This window comes from Trifolium pratense, linkage group LG2 (assembly GCF_020283565.1).
Source record: "Trifolium pratense cultivar HEN17-A07 linkage group LG2, ARS_RC_1.1, whole genome shotgun sequence".
NCBI lineage: Eukaryota > Viridiplantae > Streptophyta > Magnoliopsida > Fabales > Fabaceae > Trifolium > Trifolium pratense.
In genome coordinates, this window is record NC_060060.1 from 31844407 (window position 1) to 31863259 (window position 18853).

Here is an 18853-nt window from a genome sequence, read left to right on the forward strand (position 1 = left end):
GCCAGTAAGTAGTCGACCAAATAATGCATGTTGTAACATCAGAAAATGATGTTACAATTATACGAGAGAGAGAGAGAGTGTCACGCGGATATGTACCATAGACCAAACCAATATCTTTAGCATAATAATCCTTTTTTTTTTTTTTTTTTTTAAAGTAGTCCGAAATTTCAATTTCACGGTGGATATATATAATGCAATATCAAAGTCAACTGAGCTACATTCGTGAGGACATAACCCACTTTTTCTACTCTTACTTTTAAAAAATGGAAAATATACATTGGCTTCCACCAACAGTGCACTATTAAAGATTTCATCCCACATTTAACAATGACTAATTTTCGTTGGGAAATCTGTGGGACACATAAGATGAGTTATACCCTCTTAATTTAATTTTCTTCACATGTATGAGACATCGTACTTATGATCACATGCTTAAGGGGAATCAAGATCATTACTGGTTACTACTTGAACCAATTCATTGAAATTGGTTTTATATAGTATAGTATACCATATATATATATCATATAACACAATCAATTATTACTTCAATTTTATGTGCTTCTAACAACCAGCTATATATTCAAAACCACAATTTTTGGGGTCACTATATAGTGCTAAATGAAAGGACCGCACAATAATATCATCATGTTCCTTGTGTTGAGTTTACCCTTTCTTTCTTTTCTCCTTTAACCAATATATTCTTCTTCTTGTTCATTATTTTAGGATCTATTCTCAAATCTCCATATCCATTATTTTAGAATTTGTGAGTTGTATACACGTAGAAGTAGCTAGAATGGAGAACAATTTCAGTTCATATAATCCTCTTCATGACTTAGCCTCTAGCTTGAAGAGAAAGCACCATCATGAAGAGCATCTTCATGAAGATTATACATCTTCTTCATCTTTCAATCTAAGGAATATTTCAAAGCTCATTCTTCCTCCACTTGGTGTTTCAAAGCAAAATCCAGTTTGCTCAAAAGGGTGGATCATATCCCCAATGGATTCTAGATACAGGTAGAGAGCTAGTTTATTTTTTTGAGAGCAAGTTAATTAATCTTTTCAACCCCTTTCTCTCTTAACATTATAATTAAGCTTTTTATAATTTTATATTGATACCATTTAGGACTTCCTTTTAGGTAAATACTTGATTTTGACGGTAATTAATGTATGTTTGAATTTACGGTGAATTTGACAAATTCTCAACAACAATTTTAGTAAAAATTGAGCTGACACAAGGGGCACCGTTTAACATTTTCCATATTTTAATACTTGTTTAACATTGTAAGAACAAAAAGTCCAAATTATATTTTTGGTAAAAATTAAATAGTCTCAAAAGACCACTAATTTTATAATAGTTAATTTTTAAATAACTCACTTCAATTTGTGTTGGACCAATTTTAACAAAAAGTACACTTTTAGGTTTGAACATAATCAAAATATATCATTGTGATTTCGTAAAAATTCAAAGTATCTAAGGGAAGAGGTCGTGGTAATCCAGAGTTCGGCTGCTAGGTTAGGAAAATCTGGTTAAGAATTGTTTTTCTAGAAACTGAACTCAGGTTCTCTCAAACAATCTATTCTAGGGGAAGTTCATTTACTATTTGAGCTCAATATCTTAGTTAAATTAAAGTATTATTTTTGGTTTTGATATATAATGATATGATGAATTAATGTGCAGGGGTTGGGAGAGTTTTATGGTTATTTTGGTAGCTTATTCTGCATGGGTTTATCCCTTTGAAGTTGCTTTCATGCATTCATCTCCAAATAGCAAACTCTATAAGGTGGACAATATTGTTGATCTTTTCTTTGCTGTTGATATTGTTTTGACATTCTTCGTCGCATACATAGATCGAACAACTCATCTACTTGTACGAGATTCCAAAAAAATTGCTGTCAGGTAATTAATTTCTAAATGACTAAATCACTTTTTTTATTTTATTTTGCAATCTTGGATTTTATATATTGTTTTGTGTAGTAAACGCCAATTAGAAAAAGAAAAAAAAATGACGAGAACAATTCAATACTTTTTCCCAAAAAAATAAAATAAATCTCATAACCACTTATTTATTTATTTATTTTTTTTGTCCAGTAACCTAGTGACCAGAGTTCACTTATTTATTTATTTTATATAAAAATATTTTTTATGAACTTTATTTATTCGGCAATCTAGAAATATTTATGCAAAATAATAATGGATAAATTTTTATGATCTTGCGGGTTTGCATGTTTTGGAGTATTCAGTTAGTTTCTTAGTTTATTTAAAGAAAAGAAAACACGAAATTTATAAAATCTAATTCAATTGATAAATGTAAATATTGTTAGGTTGAATATAAAATATGTCAAGTTCAACTCAACTGATAAATGTAAATATTGTTAGGTTGAATATTTTTATTTGAATTCAAACGCAAAACATAATTGCGTGTATAAATTTATATATAAAATATGTCAAGTTCAACTCAACTGATAATTGTAAATATTGTTAGGTTGAATATTTTCATTTAAATTCAAACTCAAAACATAATTGCGTGTATAAATTTATAGTGGTGATTCACTTCGTCTATCGAAAAAAAACATGAAAAGGTGACTAGAAGAATTTAATATTTTTGTCCATAAAAAACAATTTAATATTTTATTATTCAATCTCAGAAGTAAGAAAGTATTATTATTCTATTTTTATGGAAAAAGAAAGTATTATTATTCTTTGAAACATAAATAGAGTAGTATTATTATTCTATTTATTCTAATGAAAAAGATCAAAAGTTCCATTTCCCGAATATAATACTATCTGACATTCTTTGATCAGAAAGAACTTGATTTGTTATTATTATTATTATTCTTTGTCTAATTTATATTCATGCGTGAGGGATTGCTTGTACTTATTCGTTTTCCTAAATTCCAAATTCATATATTCTTGGAGAGGCTAAACATTATGGCCTAATTCCAACCTAAGTTTGATAACATTCATGTGTTAGATCAACTATTCAGTTGTCGGTTTTGAATAATCTAATCCAACCAAAAAATGTCTTTGTCTTAATAATAATGATGATTAAGTTGTAGGAGTATTAAATTAAATTTAAATAAGATAAGATAGTGAACACCTGGTCTATGTTTAACCACAAAAATATGTATGGGCCAGGGTCCACCAAATTTCAATCAGTGGGTACTAGAAATTTAAGTGGGCCAGTCCAATTCAAATATAGGGCCCAGTAATCTAAAGCAATCAGGATGATCCATAAATGTTAGAGCCTCAGTCCAAAAATAGTTGTTGGAAAGTTTCTCTTCCCACCGTCAAGTTTTTCTTCGCACACAAAAACACGCAGAAAACTTCGATTTCTATTTACCGAAATTTTCTACATTTTTTGTGTCAGAAGAGAAACTTGGGTTGTGAAGAGAAACTATCTAGTTGTTGCAACCATGTGACAAAAGATTGACTTAAATTAAAGAATTACCATATACAATTAAAAACAAAATTAAGAAAGGTGATATTAAGTCATTGGGTAACATCATATTATTCATCATATACACACTGGATTAATAATTTGTATCATATTTTTATGAATTATATGCTAAGTGTTGGGGGAATATTTTTTTATATGGGAAATTATATTAGTGACACTGAATTTCGTCATATGAGATTACAAGGTTAAACTCTTACCATTGAACTGACACCTTTGAGACAAATGGTCAAGGATTTGGTAATACATGCTTTAAAAATAATTAAAAAAATTACTCAAAACTTACTTTTGAAATAACTAAAAAAACAAATTTATATTAAATAAGCATTAGATCATGAGCTTAAAGAATTGTTAACAAGACTCTTTTACTATGATGATGATGATGATGATGAATTGATGATGATGTTAAATGTTGAGGTAGGTATTTGTCAACATGGTTCCTAATGGATGTGGCATCAACTATACCATATGAAGCAATAGGCTTTTTTTTAACTGGAAAACACAAATTGGGTCTACCTTACTTCCTCTTGGGAATGCTAAGATTTTGGAGAATCAGACGTGTCAAGCAATTCTTCACTAGGTTCTCAATCTTTCTCTTTTTAATTAATGTCCCATTCACTTTACCATATAGTTTTGTAAATGTACGTTAGAATAATAGAATTGATTCAACTGCATTCATTTACTTTGCCAGGCTTGAGAAAGACATCAGGTTCAGCTATTTCTGGGTCAGATGTGCTAGGCTTCTTTCTGTATGTCACATTTTCGTGTATAAGCTAGTTATAGCCGATAAATATGAAATGTTCGGTAAAATTAATGGTTTAGTTGATAAATTTTGGTGCAGGTAACACTTTTTTCAGTTCATTGTGCCGGGTGCTTGTATTACATGCTAGCTGATATGTACCCTCATGAAGGAAAGACATGGATTGGAGCAGTGATTCCAAACTTTAGAGAGACAAGCCCTCGAATCAGATATATTTCAGCCATTTACTGGTCCATCACTACCATGACAACTGTTGGTTATGGTGACCTTCATGCTGTCAACACCATGGAAATGATTTTCATTATTTTCTACATGCTCTTCAACCTTGGTCTAACTGCTTACTTGATTGGTAACATGACAAATCTTGTTGTTGAAGGAACTCGCCGCACCATGGAATTTGTAAGTATTACATTACTACATTTTTTTGACAGAAAGTATTCATTACTACTGCAAGAGATTACATACTACTGTTTCATGTCACAAGAACTTCATGACAATGCCGTTTATTGCATATGATTTTGTTGCAGAGAAATAGCATTGAAGCAGCATCAAACTTTGTGTGCCGAAACCGGTTGCCTCCAAGGTTAAAAGAACAGATCCTAGCTTACATGTGTTTAAGATTTAAGGCAGAGAGCTTGAATCAACACGAACTAATTGAACAGCTACCAAAGTCAATTTGCAAAAGCATCTGCCAGCATTTGTTTTTTCCAACTGTCGAGAAAGTTTATCTCTTCCAAGGCGTCTCAAAAGAAATCCTTTTGTCCCTAGTAAGATACTAAATTTTGATTCTTACACTTATATTGATGATTGTCAAAATGAATAGATGGATAGAGGCCCTGCTTGGATAAATAGCTTAATTAATCGCTTATTTCCATAACACAGATAAAATTAAGTCAAATTGTTTTCATAATCTATCCTGGAGAGATTATGGAAATAAGGTAAAAACAGCTCATGACATGTCATAAGTTGTTTTGTTTCTATGAACTCTCACAAGCAGTCTCACAAGTGATTATGTCAGTAAATAAGTTCAAATAAGCCAATCCAAACAGTCCCTTATAAATTGTGAATGTGCTGCAGGTTGCAAAAATGAAGGCAGAATACATACCACCTAGAGAGGATGTTATAATGCAAAATGAATCACCAGATGATGTTTATATTATAGTGTCAGGAGAAGTAGAGATCATTGATAGTGTTATAGAGAAAGAGAGAACTTTAGGGACTCTAACAACAGGAGACATGTTTGGAGAAGTTGGTGCACTTTGTTGCAGGCCTCAGAGCTTTACCTACAGAACCAAGACTCTCACACAGCTTCTGAGGGTGAAAACCAATACTCTTATAGAAGCAATGCAGATTAAAAAAGAAGACAATATACTAATACTCAAAAATTTCCTTCAGGTTGGTTACTGTCTTGGCTTGTGACTTGCGAGTAATTACTAGTAATAATGATGCTTATGGTTTCAATTCTAAAGCCCAATGTATAATGTGATTCAATTGCAGCATTTCAAGCAGCTTAAGGATTTGAGTATCAAAGATTTAATGGTGGAAAATGTGGAAGAAGAGGACCCTAACATGGCTGTGAATTTGTTAACTGTGGCCAGCACAGGTAATGCTGCTTTTCTTGAGGAGCTTCTGAGAGCAGGTTTGGATCCTGACATTGGAGACTCAAAAGGGAAAACTCCATTGGTATGTATGCTCATGTCTATATTTCTTAAAATCAAATCAAATATCTAACATTTAAAAATTGATATTGCATCTGTGGTATCTGCCCTTTCAATACTTTTGATATTTTAACCTTTGAAATAGGTTACTTCGTATGTAGAACAACACTTCAAATCGATGATCTGTATGGTTTCCGACACTTGTTAGTGTTTGACACTGATACGACACCAACACATGTGGTTGCATTCAATTAATTTCATTATGTTGCATTTATAATCAGTGTTTGTGTTAGTGTCGTTTCTGATGTCTGTGTTTGTAGGAGTACTTCTTAGGTTACTCCCTTCCTTTACTATAGTATTGATCATTACAACTTCAAAACTGATAAGGGATTATCAAACAAGTATTTGTCAAAACTATCAACTTGTTGGTTTTTGTGCAGCACATAGCAGCCTCAAACGGGCATGAAGAGTGTGTTAAAGTCTTGCTCAAGCATACATGCAACATACATATAAAAGGTACCAGATATCTATCTTTTAACTTAGACATATAATTCTCTCTTATTTTACTCTTTTAAGGTTGATATTTTACATTCATGTAGTGATTTACATTACCATTATTGTCAGATATCAATGGCAATACTGCATTGTGGTATGCTATAGCATCAAATCATTACTCAATATTCAGAATCCTCTATCAGCTATCTGCTCTTTCCGATCCATACACAGCAGGAAATATCCTATGTGAGGCAGCAAAAAGAAATGATTTAACAGTGATGAATGAGCTTTTAAAACAAGGACTAAACATTGACTCCAAAGATCGACATGGCATGACAGCTATACAAATTGCTATGGCAGAAAATCTTGTGGATATGGTTCAACTGCTTGTCATGAACGGTTCAGATGTCGCTGATGTACATGTTCACGAATTTTCTGCATCCACCTTAAATGAAATGCTGCAGAAACGCGAAATCGGGCATCTAATTAATGTGAGTGAGACAATGCCTAGTGAGTTTGTATTAAAGGGGAAAAATCAAGAAGAACAGAAGCAAATTTGGGGAAGATTTAATGGACCAGAGTGTCCGAGAGTAAGCATATATAGAGGTCACCCAGAAGTGAGAAGAGAAAAAGGTTTTATTGAAGCTGGAAAGTTAATAAGGCTGCCTGATTCATTGGAAAAGCTCAAAAGTATTGCAGGTAAAATTTCAGATTCCCCATTTTTTTTAGTTTTAGTCCCTGTATGTTGTTTTTCATCCCGGCAAAGTGAGAAACCATAATTTTTGAGAGAAAAAATATGCAGGTCTTAGTATCCTGATATATAATCATACATGTGTACAACACAGGTGAAAAATTTGGGTTTGATGCGAGAGGTGCAATGGTGACAAATGAAGAAGGAGCAGAAATAGACAGTATTGATGTGATCAGAGATAATGATAAACTTTTTTTTGTTGAAGAGCCTATTGATGCAAAACGTCAAGTGTAAATATATACTATTGCACAATAGAATTGTGTCTTTTTTTTGTTTCTCATTGTTCGGGTTTCTTAAAAAGTGGTATTGGAGTATGATTTGTCTGATTCATAGGAAAATAAACAATTTGATACATCATAAGAAAAACTTTGAATAGTATAATGGTCTGATTCATTGCTTTAAATACATAACAACATATAGTATTTCATTCAAGCTATCAAAATAAACATTTCCTTAAAGCAGTGAACGCAGTGGGTGCCTAACACAGGAGGATACTAACAAAATACAGTAACTAAGAACAACTAACATTTGTCATTTCAAAAACAAATGAATAATCAACTCCTGGAAATAATCCGGCTACGAAAGTCTTACAGTTTGTCTGACAGGTGGCAAGCTGATTTGAGTGATTTTAATCATGAACCAATGAATTTCTCCTCCTGCAGATTACCAGATTATGATTCATGAATACAAATGCTGACTAGCAAACTATGTCTATGTCAAATTCATTGGTCAAAGAAATGGTACCATACAAGTTACAACAATTTCAATTAAAAAAAGAATATTACCTTTGCACTATAGTCAATTAAGACCATCCTTCCAAGGCCTGAATCAAACACCATCTTGGAAACATCTCTAATTTTAACACTCCATTATGGGTCCGAAGATTGTTCTTGATCTAAATTTCCTCTCCAAATGATTATTTGTTCATCCTTGAACAAGATCGGGACACATGGCACTAAATCCTGTGCTAATAGGAAAATACATTAACCACAACATACACATTTTATTTTCAATCTAAAGATTAAAAGCATTGAATTTTATAATTGTATAGACACACATACATACCCTTAGCTTCACTCCAATCTTTTTGCAGTCACTTGTACCCACATGAGTGCAGTCCAGTCTCACAACCTCCTCAGTCTTAAAAGCTTCCCTCACCCTCTCCACCACATTCACATAAACACCGTTTCTAGCTGAACATGAAAACCACAACTTAGCATATCGAATAATACTACTTTAAACCGGAATAGTAAAAAGATAATCGCATATTTACATACTGAGTTTCATCAGAGGATGGGAGTTCAAACCCCGGTTTCTCAATTCTTTTGTTTCCTCGTGTGTCAAACCTTCAATCACATTCTTCACAAGCTTAGGATATATTGGTGCATAAGGCTTCCACAGCATAAGAGGTATAACTGGACGGTTATTGAAATCATAATGTCGTCCTCTATACAAGAGCAGTATATTGATGTTGCGGTAGATAACTTTCCCACCGGACTTGTCCTATAGGGAAATAAACAAGCATTTCAACACAAACTATTTTAGAAAGATCGATCAATCAATCAATCATCCTTCAGGTAATAAATAAATAAATAAATAAATAAATAAATAAAAATGCAAAACAATTGTGTTGACCGACCTCAAGATGAAAGCAAATATTGTCCATGTCTAGAGTTGGCACACCCAAGCACTTGATCCTCACAGCTTCAGCCTTCTTCCAATGGTTATGGATGTCATCCAAAGTGTTGTGAGTGACTCCCCCCTTCCCTAGCACAGCATAACATCAAGATGGATCAACCATCAATCAATAAATTAGGTAAAGAATATTATTATGTTAAACAACCTTAACTAAAAATAAAATAAAATAAAAAAATTTACTGACCCAAATTGATTTGCCTAGAGCAGTCACTGTGACGGTAGCGTTCAACGAGCTCCGCAACCTCTTGATCATCCAGCGGAGCACCAAGGACCCTGTTTCGGTCCTCTTCAATCTTCTTCCGGTCCACTTCATGGTGAACCGGAGCGGAGATTCCAGTCCATTTGCGGTCGAGCCGGCCTGGTCCAAAAGGAGAGAACTTGGGCGATTCACGGAAGCTTATTGGTTTTATAGAGGGGTCAGTTTCTGAGTAAGAGTACATGAACTGGAATGGAAGATCTGATTTCAGAGTGTCTCCTTCCATCGATGATTTCAGAGTCAATCTTTTTTGGATTTTCGTAGAGGGGGAAAATGGCGGATCGTATAGGTCATGTTGAATTGATTGGCTTAGATATCGACGGAAGGAAAAGAGCCGGTTCCGCATTCAGCAAGAAACTGCAAACCCCAAATTCTGCAACTATTTTATTCAAAGTAAACAACAATTCATTCTCTAGTATTGAATTGAAAAACTAAAGAAACTCCATCGAATGATGAAAATTAGGTATGAGGTGAAGTGGCGCAGTCGCAGCAGGGACGATGATTGCACCGCGGGTGAAGAAGAAGAATTTTCTTAAAATATTAGGGATATATCAGTAATTTCACCTCTAAATTTAAGTAAGATAAACCACAAACAAATTTATCTTTGTATACAAGTTGTAATTTTCAAATTTTTTTCTTTGATAAATAAAATTTTAAAAAAAATAAAATGAAATTAGCTTAGACATCTTAACACTTTTCCATAAACTAAATGAACCATAAACTAGAGTTGCGCGGGAACACGACATCACCAAGTTGAAGGTGCAAGTGGATTCTAGAGTTGTGGTCAGATGCTAAACAGTACTAATACTGGTAATACTGCCGGATGAAGGTTTATTCAGGAAATCTGTCAATTGTTAGCATTGGATTGAGAGATTAGAATTTGTCACACATACCGTGAAGCAAATGTATGTGCGGATGCTCTTGCCAACATGGGATGCGATCATGGACCTGAACTACGTGTTTATGAATAATGTCCGGCTAGTTTGAGTAGTTTGTTGCTTATGGATGTAATGGGGGTTACTACCCCTAGAGTCATCTCTTTTTAGTTTCTTCACTTGGGCTTAGGCCTCTTTTGTATAAAAAAAAATGAACCATAAAACTTATTTTAATTTAGATGTTTCCATAAACTAGAAGTTAATCTACATTAGGCCTAGATTTTTAACAACATCTCAACTAAAATAAGTTTTATGGTTTATTAGTTTGGATTAATTTTTTTTATTATTTTGATAACATGTTATGGTTTTGAAATTACTCTCATTCTTTTTAGCATTTTGTCACTTCCGGTATTCTTTCAGTTTTTCAACAACTGGTTTTGGAGTTTTTTTATTTTATATTTTTATAAATATTTTAGAGTCTAATTTTTATAAATGGATCCTTGTTTCGAATGTCTTCTTAACATGTGGAGTAAGATATCATATTTTGTTGGTTGATAACAACTATGCGAGTATAGTTACACATACTTGAGAAAGAAATTAATGAAATTCAAGTGTTTATCGTTAGTCCCACATCAAATAGAAATTGACTAAGAGGTCGTTTGTTATAGTTTATTTTAGAAAAAAAAATCATTTTTTTTATAAAAATAATCACTTTTAATTATTTTGCATTTGTTTGTTATAGATTTTTAAAATAATCAAAAACTAAAAATAATCAGAAAACAGTTAAAAATAAGAAGCTACTAAGAGTAGCTTATAAAATAATAGATTTTTTTTAGAGGAGAGAGAAAAAAAATGTTAAAAAAAAAAATTATTTATAATTAAAAAAACCACTTTTATAAGTTCTATTCAAACAAACTAAAGATTATTTTATTGAAAAAAAATGATTTTTATTATAATAAACAAACACAAAGTAAATTCAACTTTTCTAAAAATCTCTAAAAACTAATCTCTAAATTATTTTAGATCAAAATCACTATTTTTTTAATCCGTAACAAACGGACTCTAAATAAATATTACTTCATTTGTCTCTAATTATAAGCGTCTTTTTTTTTAAAACAATTATAAGCGTCCTTTTAAAAAGATATAAAATGTCCTTCAATAAGCTCTCTTTCAATTCAATTTTCTATATGCATTTATTTTTATTTTTAAAACATATTCTTAATTAATACTACTAATTTATTTACCTTACTAACTCATTGTTGTTCTAAATGTAATGCATTTAAAGTACTCTAGTTGTTTGGTGTCTTAATACTGTACTCCCTCCGTCCCAAATTATAAGGGAAAATAAAAAAATCACACTTATTAAGAAAAAGTAAAATATAAGAATTTGAAGTATGTTTTTGTGGGTTTTCCTTGGAATAAGTTGCATAGGAAGATGTAAAAACAATTTTTATTGATTGTTGTTTATTGAGAAAATGAGAGAGAGAAGAAATTAAATGCAATTTGCATTTAATTTTATGAAAATAAGGAAAAAAACATTCTTAAAAATGATTTTTCTCTTATAATTTGGGACAAAAAAAATGGGCTTTTTTCCCTTATAATTTGGGACGGAGGGAGTATAAGTACTTGATCTAAAAACAAAGAATCTCAGCTTACACTTCACTTTCGTTTTAATTTACCACCAACCAAATAGTCATCAAGCGGCTTGTGAGTCAAGCTGATTTGGAGCCCACTTACAAAGAATTATTAGTACTAATCTTAAATGTTAATTTATCAATAGTGTCTATGAAATTGAAAGACACACCAACATTATGGAGCCAATAGTAAGTCCCAAGCTCACAAACGTCATACTAATTAGGAATAATCAACACGATGAATTGCCATAATTAACCTAGTAAATATCTTCTTACATTTCATTGGAAATTTGAATTGATTTCCCAACATGGAATGGATAATGATATGAGGAATAGTATATTTAATTAATGTGGGCACCTTAGCTTAAGAAAGACTTACATTATTAAAAGGAGGGAAGGATTTTATAATGCAATGCAACAAGATCAATATCCGTGAATATTTGATATGGTTTCCCTTGAAGGTTGCATTTACCCTTAAAATCAGCTAATAAGTTGGAAAGAGCAATTTAAGTGTCCTCCTTTCAAGATATCCCTTTGATGATTTTGTTTTGGGTACATTGTATTTTCCTTTACAATACAACCCGTGCAAATCCTTACCAAATTCTTCAATGATTTGATCGAAATAAACCACAAATTAACATCTCAAAGAGAATATTCAACTTTGTTTTATGTCCCATAGCAAATATCAATTAATTAATTAATTAATTAATATAACCATGAATATTTTATGTTAAGCAAACAGCTTAGTGAATATACTAACAATAAGGTGAAAATGTTGGCTTGATTTGCTCATACCAAATAAAGTGAAGATGATCAACTTCCAGCTAGCAGATTTTGCAATCATCTTATTATCACATCTATGTATACAAAAGATAAAATTATGTGAGTTGCGTCTAAAAAACTCACCAGAGTCAAGACAGTTTTCACACGATTCAAAAACGCAGAACACTTATGAATTAAAAAAAATGAGTTATTATTCAAAAAAAATTAGTTGCATCATTTTGTTTGTAAAATTATGTGTTTTTCTTAAGCAAAATATATCACCTTAAGAAAGCATAAAATATTGAGTTACATCTTTGTCAATTAAATTCATTCAAACCTATATAATATAATATATATAAGAAGGACCCATCACATATATGATATATACTAGCTAGTGCACTATATCTATCAAGAATTGCTGGCATTTGGCAACATGTTTGGGCTTTTCTATAGTATAATATTTCATGCAAACAATGGTGATTTAATTTATTGCCACAATAGAATGTTGGGTCCTAAAGAAGAAAGAAGAATCTACATTGTTATGTGTAAAATACTTAGTACACACACATAACCTATCATCATTCACTTCTCTTTTCAAGAATACAACAAAGGATGCAATATATATCCTTAAGAAAATTAAAACATAGGGAAGAATGAAGCCAAAGAGAATTTTTTTGTACTTAATCCAAAAGGGAACCAAATCAAAATGGAAGAATGAGAAACAGAATCTTTATAGTCAAAGTAGTCAAACTTGAAACCCCAATTAAGAAACACAATCCAACATATATCGTATATGAAGAGCTTCAATTTTTGTTAATATTCCTTTCCCACCACTTTGTACTTATAGCCCTCGAAGGAATAACAAATAAGGAAATAAAATTAAAATTATATGTGAGACATAGAAATTGAAAAATAAAAACACAAGTTTTCATGTTGCATAGTTTTGTGCTAGCTCTATAAAATCATCTATACCTATACTTCTCTTTTTCCTTAATTTTATATTTAAATTTTTTGTTTTATTGCAAATATACTAAGACTTTTTCAGTTGATAAGAAGTTGACTCATACTTGTGAGAGTGTGTATCTCTATTGATATTGTCGGATCTGGTTCTTCTCTTGGCCTTCCTGTCCAATTTTATGTCTTGCGCAAATCTGAACTGTCAATCAATTATACTATGATATTGACTGGTAATATTTAATGAAAATCAAATTTTGTGATTGAATAGTACCATTCAGTAGCCGGAGAAGATTCAAACCCGACATTCTATAAGTCTTAAAGTCTATTGTAACGATAGTACGAGCTTTCAAAATTTAACTCACCAAAACTTTTTTTCATAAAAAAAAAAAAAAATAAATAATTTTTTCCTTCTTTTTCTCTCTTTTTTCACAATAAAACAAGAGATTCCCAATCATCTCCTCCACTGTATAGGAAACACTCATAATTGCACCCAACAGCTCCTAAGTTATACCAACTTCTAATTGATTGATATATAGCTTGAATTAACTCTTTTTCCTTAATCTTGCAACTATATAAATCCACCAATCTCCATCATAAACTTCCACACACAAACTCTCTTTTTCCACCTACCTTTGCATGATGAGTTCAAATTCATGCACAAACTCTTCAATAAATGGCTTCTACAATATGCTTAACCAAGGACTCAATGAGCTTCACCAATCCTTTCTCTCCCATAACTTCATGTCTTTCCAATTCCTTTCACAAATTATCTCATCTCTCCAATCCTTCCATTCTCAACTCACCCTTTTGGTTCGCAAACTTCGGTTGCCCGTTGGAGGAAAATGGCTTGATGAATACATGGATGAAAGCTCAAGACTTTGGGATTCTTGTCATGTCCTCAAATCTGCCATTTCTGGAATGGACAACTATTGCTCATCTGCCACAAATATATCTTCTTCTTTAGATGGCTACCATCACTTTACTCCAGAATTGTCACGTCAAGTGAGTATATAATATATTCACCCGTGCATGATTTTACAACTGATGCACGGGTGAACATATATTGTCTTCTCAACATTTCTATAAATTTAATTTTTATATAAAATATTTTCTAAAAATGTGTACTAATAGTAATGACATTGTTATATAAATAAATGAGCAAATAGCAATCATATTTTTATTCTATATTTTTATTAATGCATACAAAAATATGTACAGATTATTCGCGCGATAAATGTTTGTCAAAGGGAGATTCTAGGAATGGAGGAGGAAAACAAGAGTTTAACAGAAACAAGGATTGAACAACTATCTCAATGTTTGAACCAAAACACGAACATCTCTTCGGATTCGAATTCAAAACTAAATGGATTCAGTGGTTTTAGAGGTGTTCTTTTCGCAATGAGGAGTGTTAGTTCATTACTTCTAATGATTCTACTAACTGGAATTGCTTATTGTTGGTCTTCAACTTGTTTTCACCAAGGACTAGGACAAGGATACCATGAAGGACACATGGTTTTTGGATCTGGTTTCATGGTATCAATGTCATTATTGCAACAAAAAGTGGCAGAGGAAATAGACAACAATGATGTTCAACAAGGGATTATGATGTTTGAATTTCAACAAGCAAAGATTGCAATGGATGAATTGAAAGTGGAATTGGAAAGAATAACATGTTATAATAATGGTGGTGAGATTATTCAAGAAAAAGTTGAGAATGTGAAGAGTTGTTTTGGATTGTTGAGATGTGGTGTAGAGACTATAACAGGACAACTTGATGATTTCTTTGATGAAATAGTTGAAGGAAGGAAGAAACTTTTGGATATGTGCAGCCATAGGTAGAACTAGAACTAGAAATTAATAACTAGTACTTTTTTTTATTTATTTTTTTATGTTATCATAAAATTTTAATGAAGCAATGTAATCCTAAATCCTAATCCCTTTTTTGTTCATTAATCTAAGGTCTTTCTCTTATTTATTTTTTAAAAATAATTATATTAAGTTATTATATATGGTTTAAAATTATTGTTAAACAACTAGCTATAGGAGAATATTTGTTTGAGCCTTGAAGAAGCCTTTATGCATGATGTAGTAGTGGTATAAGAAATAAATTTTTGCAAGAGAATAGAATGTGATTCCATAGCTTTAAAGAAAAGCAAACATTACTATTCTTAGATAAGAATACAGAATATTTAGAAGTTTGGTAACTTCAAGAGAAAGAAAAATATCTTTCTATTCCAAGGGCAGTATTTTCTACCTGTATTTGTTAAACAGCTGCTTTTTTCTTCATATCTTTTTTGGGAGGCTAAATTGATGTTTTTGCGACCGAATTCATAATTATCGGCGTCCTTTCCTCTGATAACCAGAAGATATATGCTCCGATCATTATTATACGCGCAAAACAAATTATTTAAATTTATTGAATAATTAATATATTTGATACAACATCAGTTAAATTGGTTATTCAATAAACTTAAAATATTTTTTTACTTATAAAAATATATAACTCAGCTTAGTTGTTTATTTATTAAAATTAAAATTAAAATATAAAATATTTGAGTAGAGTCAATGAGAATCTTTTTGTGAAGTAACTAGATAACTAGATATTATGAGGAGTATACTAATTTGTTCTGTTATGTGGCAGAATTTCCACTCTATTACAATTTTGTATTCTAGTGAGTGAGTGTTTAAAGTTAGCTAAGAATAAAACTTCTGAATGAATCTTATATATGTGTCTGTCATTTAGTGTTTTTTGGTGTAAAAAATGATGAAGGGAGCATATCTTTAATATTATATATATATATATAGGATTTACTCAATTATGGTCTGTTAGTAATTAAAAATCAATTGAATGTGATTATGATTATACAACTCGGAACCATGATTCTATTCTGTCATGATCATGTTCTCAATCAAATTGTACGAGCTATATAGCTTACTAATATATGTGAGTTAGAATGCAATTTTTAAGTAATGTGGTGTTTATTTTATTGAATTTAAAATATGACTTTGTAGTTTATGGGTCTGTTTGGTTGAAAACAGAAGAAAAAAAAGTAAAAAGGAAAAAAAACATAAAAACCGATTAATAAACTTAAATTAAATTTTAGTCCAAATTAATTCTTGTAAAAAAGTGAAACAAAAATATTATATGGTGAAGAAATTTTTAGGGAATCGAACTGTAGTTTTCTCTACCAAATTCAACGTTAATCACCACTAAAACAACTAACGATTTGTTTTTATTATATATTTTATCAATAATTTTTGTAAATAGTAGACATAATCTTAAACGACACTTCAATGTAGAAAGATTTGAAAACTACCTTTCAATAAAAGTCCTAATGTATCTAGTGTTAGGGTAGTTGATATCTTAGAAGCAAGAGAAGATCTTCCTCTGTAAAAGTCAAAAGTGCTTCCACATGGAAAATTAGAAAGTGGAAAATGATCATGATTATAACATTGAAAAATAGGATTGTGTTGCCTGCCTACTACTGAACAAAGTGAGAAATTCATGAAACAAATTAATATTTCGATGAAATAACAAATATCCTTTTTCACCTTTGTTTGTGTCATCCCTTTTTAATTACCTTCTTTTTTGTTGTCTAATTGTCTATTTCACATCCAATTTAATTAGCTTAAATTATAGTGATGAGCTACTGCTGATTCAATTTAAGTTGTCTGAATAAGCTACTGCTTGTTAAGAAGTATCACATCGGTTGTGAGATTGTTAGAATATGTGATTATAACGTAGAGATAATTCTATCTTCACCCAGGGGTGGACCCAGCCATGAATTATTAGTGGGGCTAAATTTTTTAGTATTACTAAAAAAAATTCATCATCGTCCCAATAATTCAGGTTAAACAACAAACAATATATAAAATTACTACTGATACGACATGTATATCCAAAAAAAATAACACCAACAATCCAAAAAAATTCTATTAAAAAAAATAATAATAAACTAACAAACTTTGTTTGTCAAAATTTCTTTTTTACAAACAAAGTCAAATTTGATTATTAAAATAAAGTATATAACTTAAAATAATACACTATGTATAACGAATGACTTGAAATTAACAATAATAAAATATAAACTATTATTTACATTATTAATACTTAAAATATGTACCAAAAGACTTACGGTTATTAATAATAAACTCTAAACTAATATTACAGGTCCACCCTTATCCTCACCTTACAAGTAGGTTTTATAGGGTTGAGTTAGGTTTAACTCTACCAATAATACTATAGCGCGGGATGTCAACTCCTTAACATAGATATATATATATAAGAGATTAATTTTTAAAGATATGCGATAATATTTACTATTTAGTTTTAAAAAACAAATCAGAGTATAATCCCCTCAATTAGACCAGATTCATTTGTAAATTAAATTTGTACTAACAAAAGTGCTTATAAGAAAAGTAATAAATGTTACTATTTCAACTTTTGAAGAAGAGAAGAATGTCATTCCCACACGTTTGTGACTCCACTAAAATATTAAATATGGTCGATTAGTATTTACCTTGCTATATATCATAAGTAGTATTTGGTCGACAATATCACTTTTCATGGGACAATATCACTCAATTAATGAGACAAATCTTAATCTTGTATTTAAAGTAATTAAGATCTCAACAGCAAAAAAAAATTGATTAAATTATGTTAAGAGTGCGCTAACATTTTTTATGAGTAAACGGTACAACCATTAAAAATGGATGCACCATCTTCATAACTTCTTTTAAGGATCTAAACAAAGAAATTGAGTAAAAAAGTTATGGTTAATTTATAAGTATTTAGATACAATATTCAACATAATTTCATCAAATAAATAAAAACATTTAAAAGTGATTTCATGAGGCATAAAAGATGTTGTTAGTGTTATTTTATAAAAGATGTTGTTAGTCTTATTTTATTCTATATTTAAATTTTGAGCATACATTTCGGGAGGGTAACAGGTGTGCAGATCTTTTAGTCAAGTCGGAAGCATCGTCGAATTCGCCACCGGTGATGTTAACAGAACCTCCTATTGAGCTTGTCAGTTTGTTGCTGAAGGATGTTGGGGGATATCTGTTGTGAGGGAGTAGCCCCCCTTTCTTTTGATTTTGTTTTTCTTTCTTTTTCTCTTTTGTTACCAAAAAAAAATTATATATTTAAATTCTATTTTAGGAAAATAAAATTAAAGCTCTCTTGACTATTATTGTTGGGCGTGGGAGGGGAGTTTAACACATTGAATATTGAGCTTCACGATTGGTTGAATATTGAATCTCACTTAAAATTTTAGGACATTAAATTTATGGGTGTCACAAATTAAACACCGGATAGATCTCACATATTATATATGTGAACCAAATTGAGTGCTTTTATTTTTCCATGGGAACATAGAATTTGTGGTGATAATTCTTCTTTTTCTTTTTTCTGACAAGAGTGGTGATAATTCTATATTTGCAGTATATGCATGTTTGACATTACCATATATATATTGTACCTTGAAATGGATATAATGTCCTTCACACATGCATATATATGTACCTTATTATATAATGAGATTCCTGGC

General features: G+C 30.9%; 3 protein-coding genes across 4 annotated transcripts; 2 read left to right on the top strand and 1 right to left on the bottom strand.

Moving 5' to 3' along the window:
• Positions 1–411: 411 nt before the first annotated feature.
• Positions 412–7399, top strand: LOC123910462 (potassium channel AKT2/3-like). The gene is made up of 11 exons (XM_045961571.1): positions 412–1014; positions 1679–1897; positions 3877–4035; positions 4147–4204; positions 4297–4614; positions 4743–4982; positions 5293–5610; positions 5713–5898; positions 6314–6389; positions 6498–7067; positions 7214–7399. Exons 1-11 carry the CDS (start codon positions 794–796, stop codon positions 7351–7353), a joined length of 2505 nt encoding a protein of 834 aa, XP_045817527.1. The 5' UTR covers positions 412–793; the 3' UTR covers positions 7354–7399.
• Positions 7400–7449: 50 nt separating this feature from the next.
• LOC123910464 (CRS2-associated factor 2, mitochondrial-like) lies at positions 7450–9680 on the bottom strand. 2 transcript variants are annotated; one of them, XM_045961572.1, is made up of 6 exons: positions 9002–9680; positions 8759–8886; positions 8397–8622; positions 8185–8312; positions 7905–8081; positions 7450–7775 (listed from the first exon to the last, which is right to left on the bottom strand). In XM_045961572.1, the coding sequence occupies exons 1-5, from the start codon at positions 9417–9419 to the stop codon at positions 7989–7991; spliced, it is 993 nt and encodes a 330-aa protein (XP_045817528.1). In that variant the 5' UTR covers positions 9420–9680; the 3' UTR covers positions 7450–7775; positions 7905–7988. The 2 variants fall into 2 exon arrangements, with proteins under 2 accessions (XP_045817528.1, XP_045817529.1); XM_045961573.1 differs by having other exon boundaries at positions 7487–7775; positions 8759–8881; positions 9002–9601.
• A 4077-nt stretch (positions 9681–13757) lies between these two features.
• On the top strand, positions 13758–15270 carry LOC123910465. The gene is made up of 2 exons (XM_045961574.1): positions 13758–14303; positions 14520–15270. The coding sequence occupies exons 1-2, from the start codon at positions 13938–13940 to the stop codon at positions 15138–15140; spliced, it is 987 nt and encodes a 328-aa protein (XP_045817530.1). The 5' UTR covers positions 13758–13937; the 3' UTR covers positions 15141–15270.
• The last annotated feature ends 3583 nt before the right edge of the window (positions 15271–18853 follow it).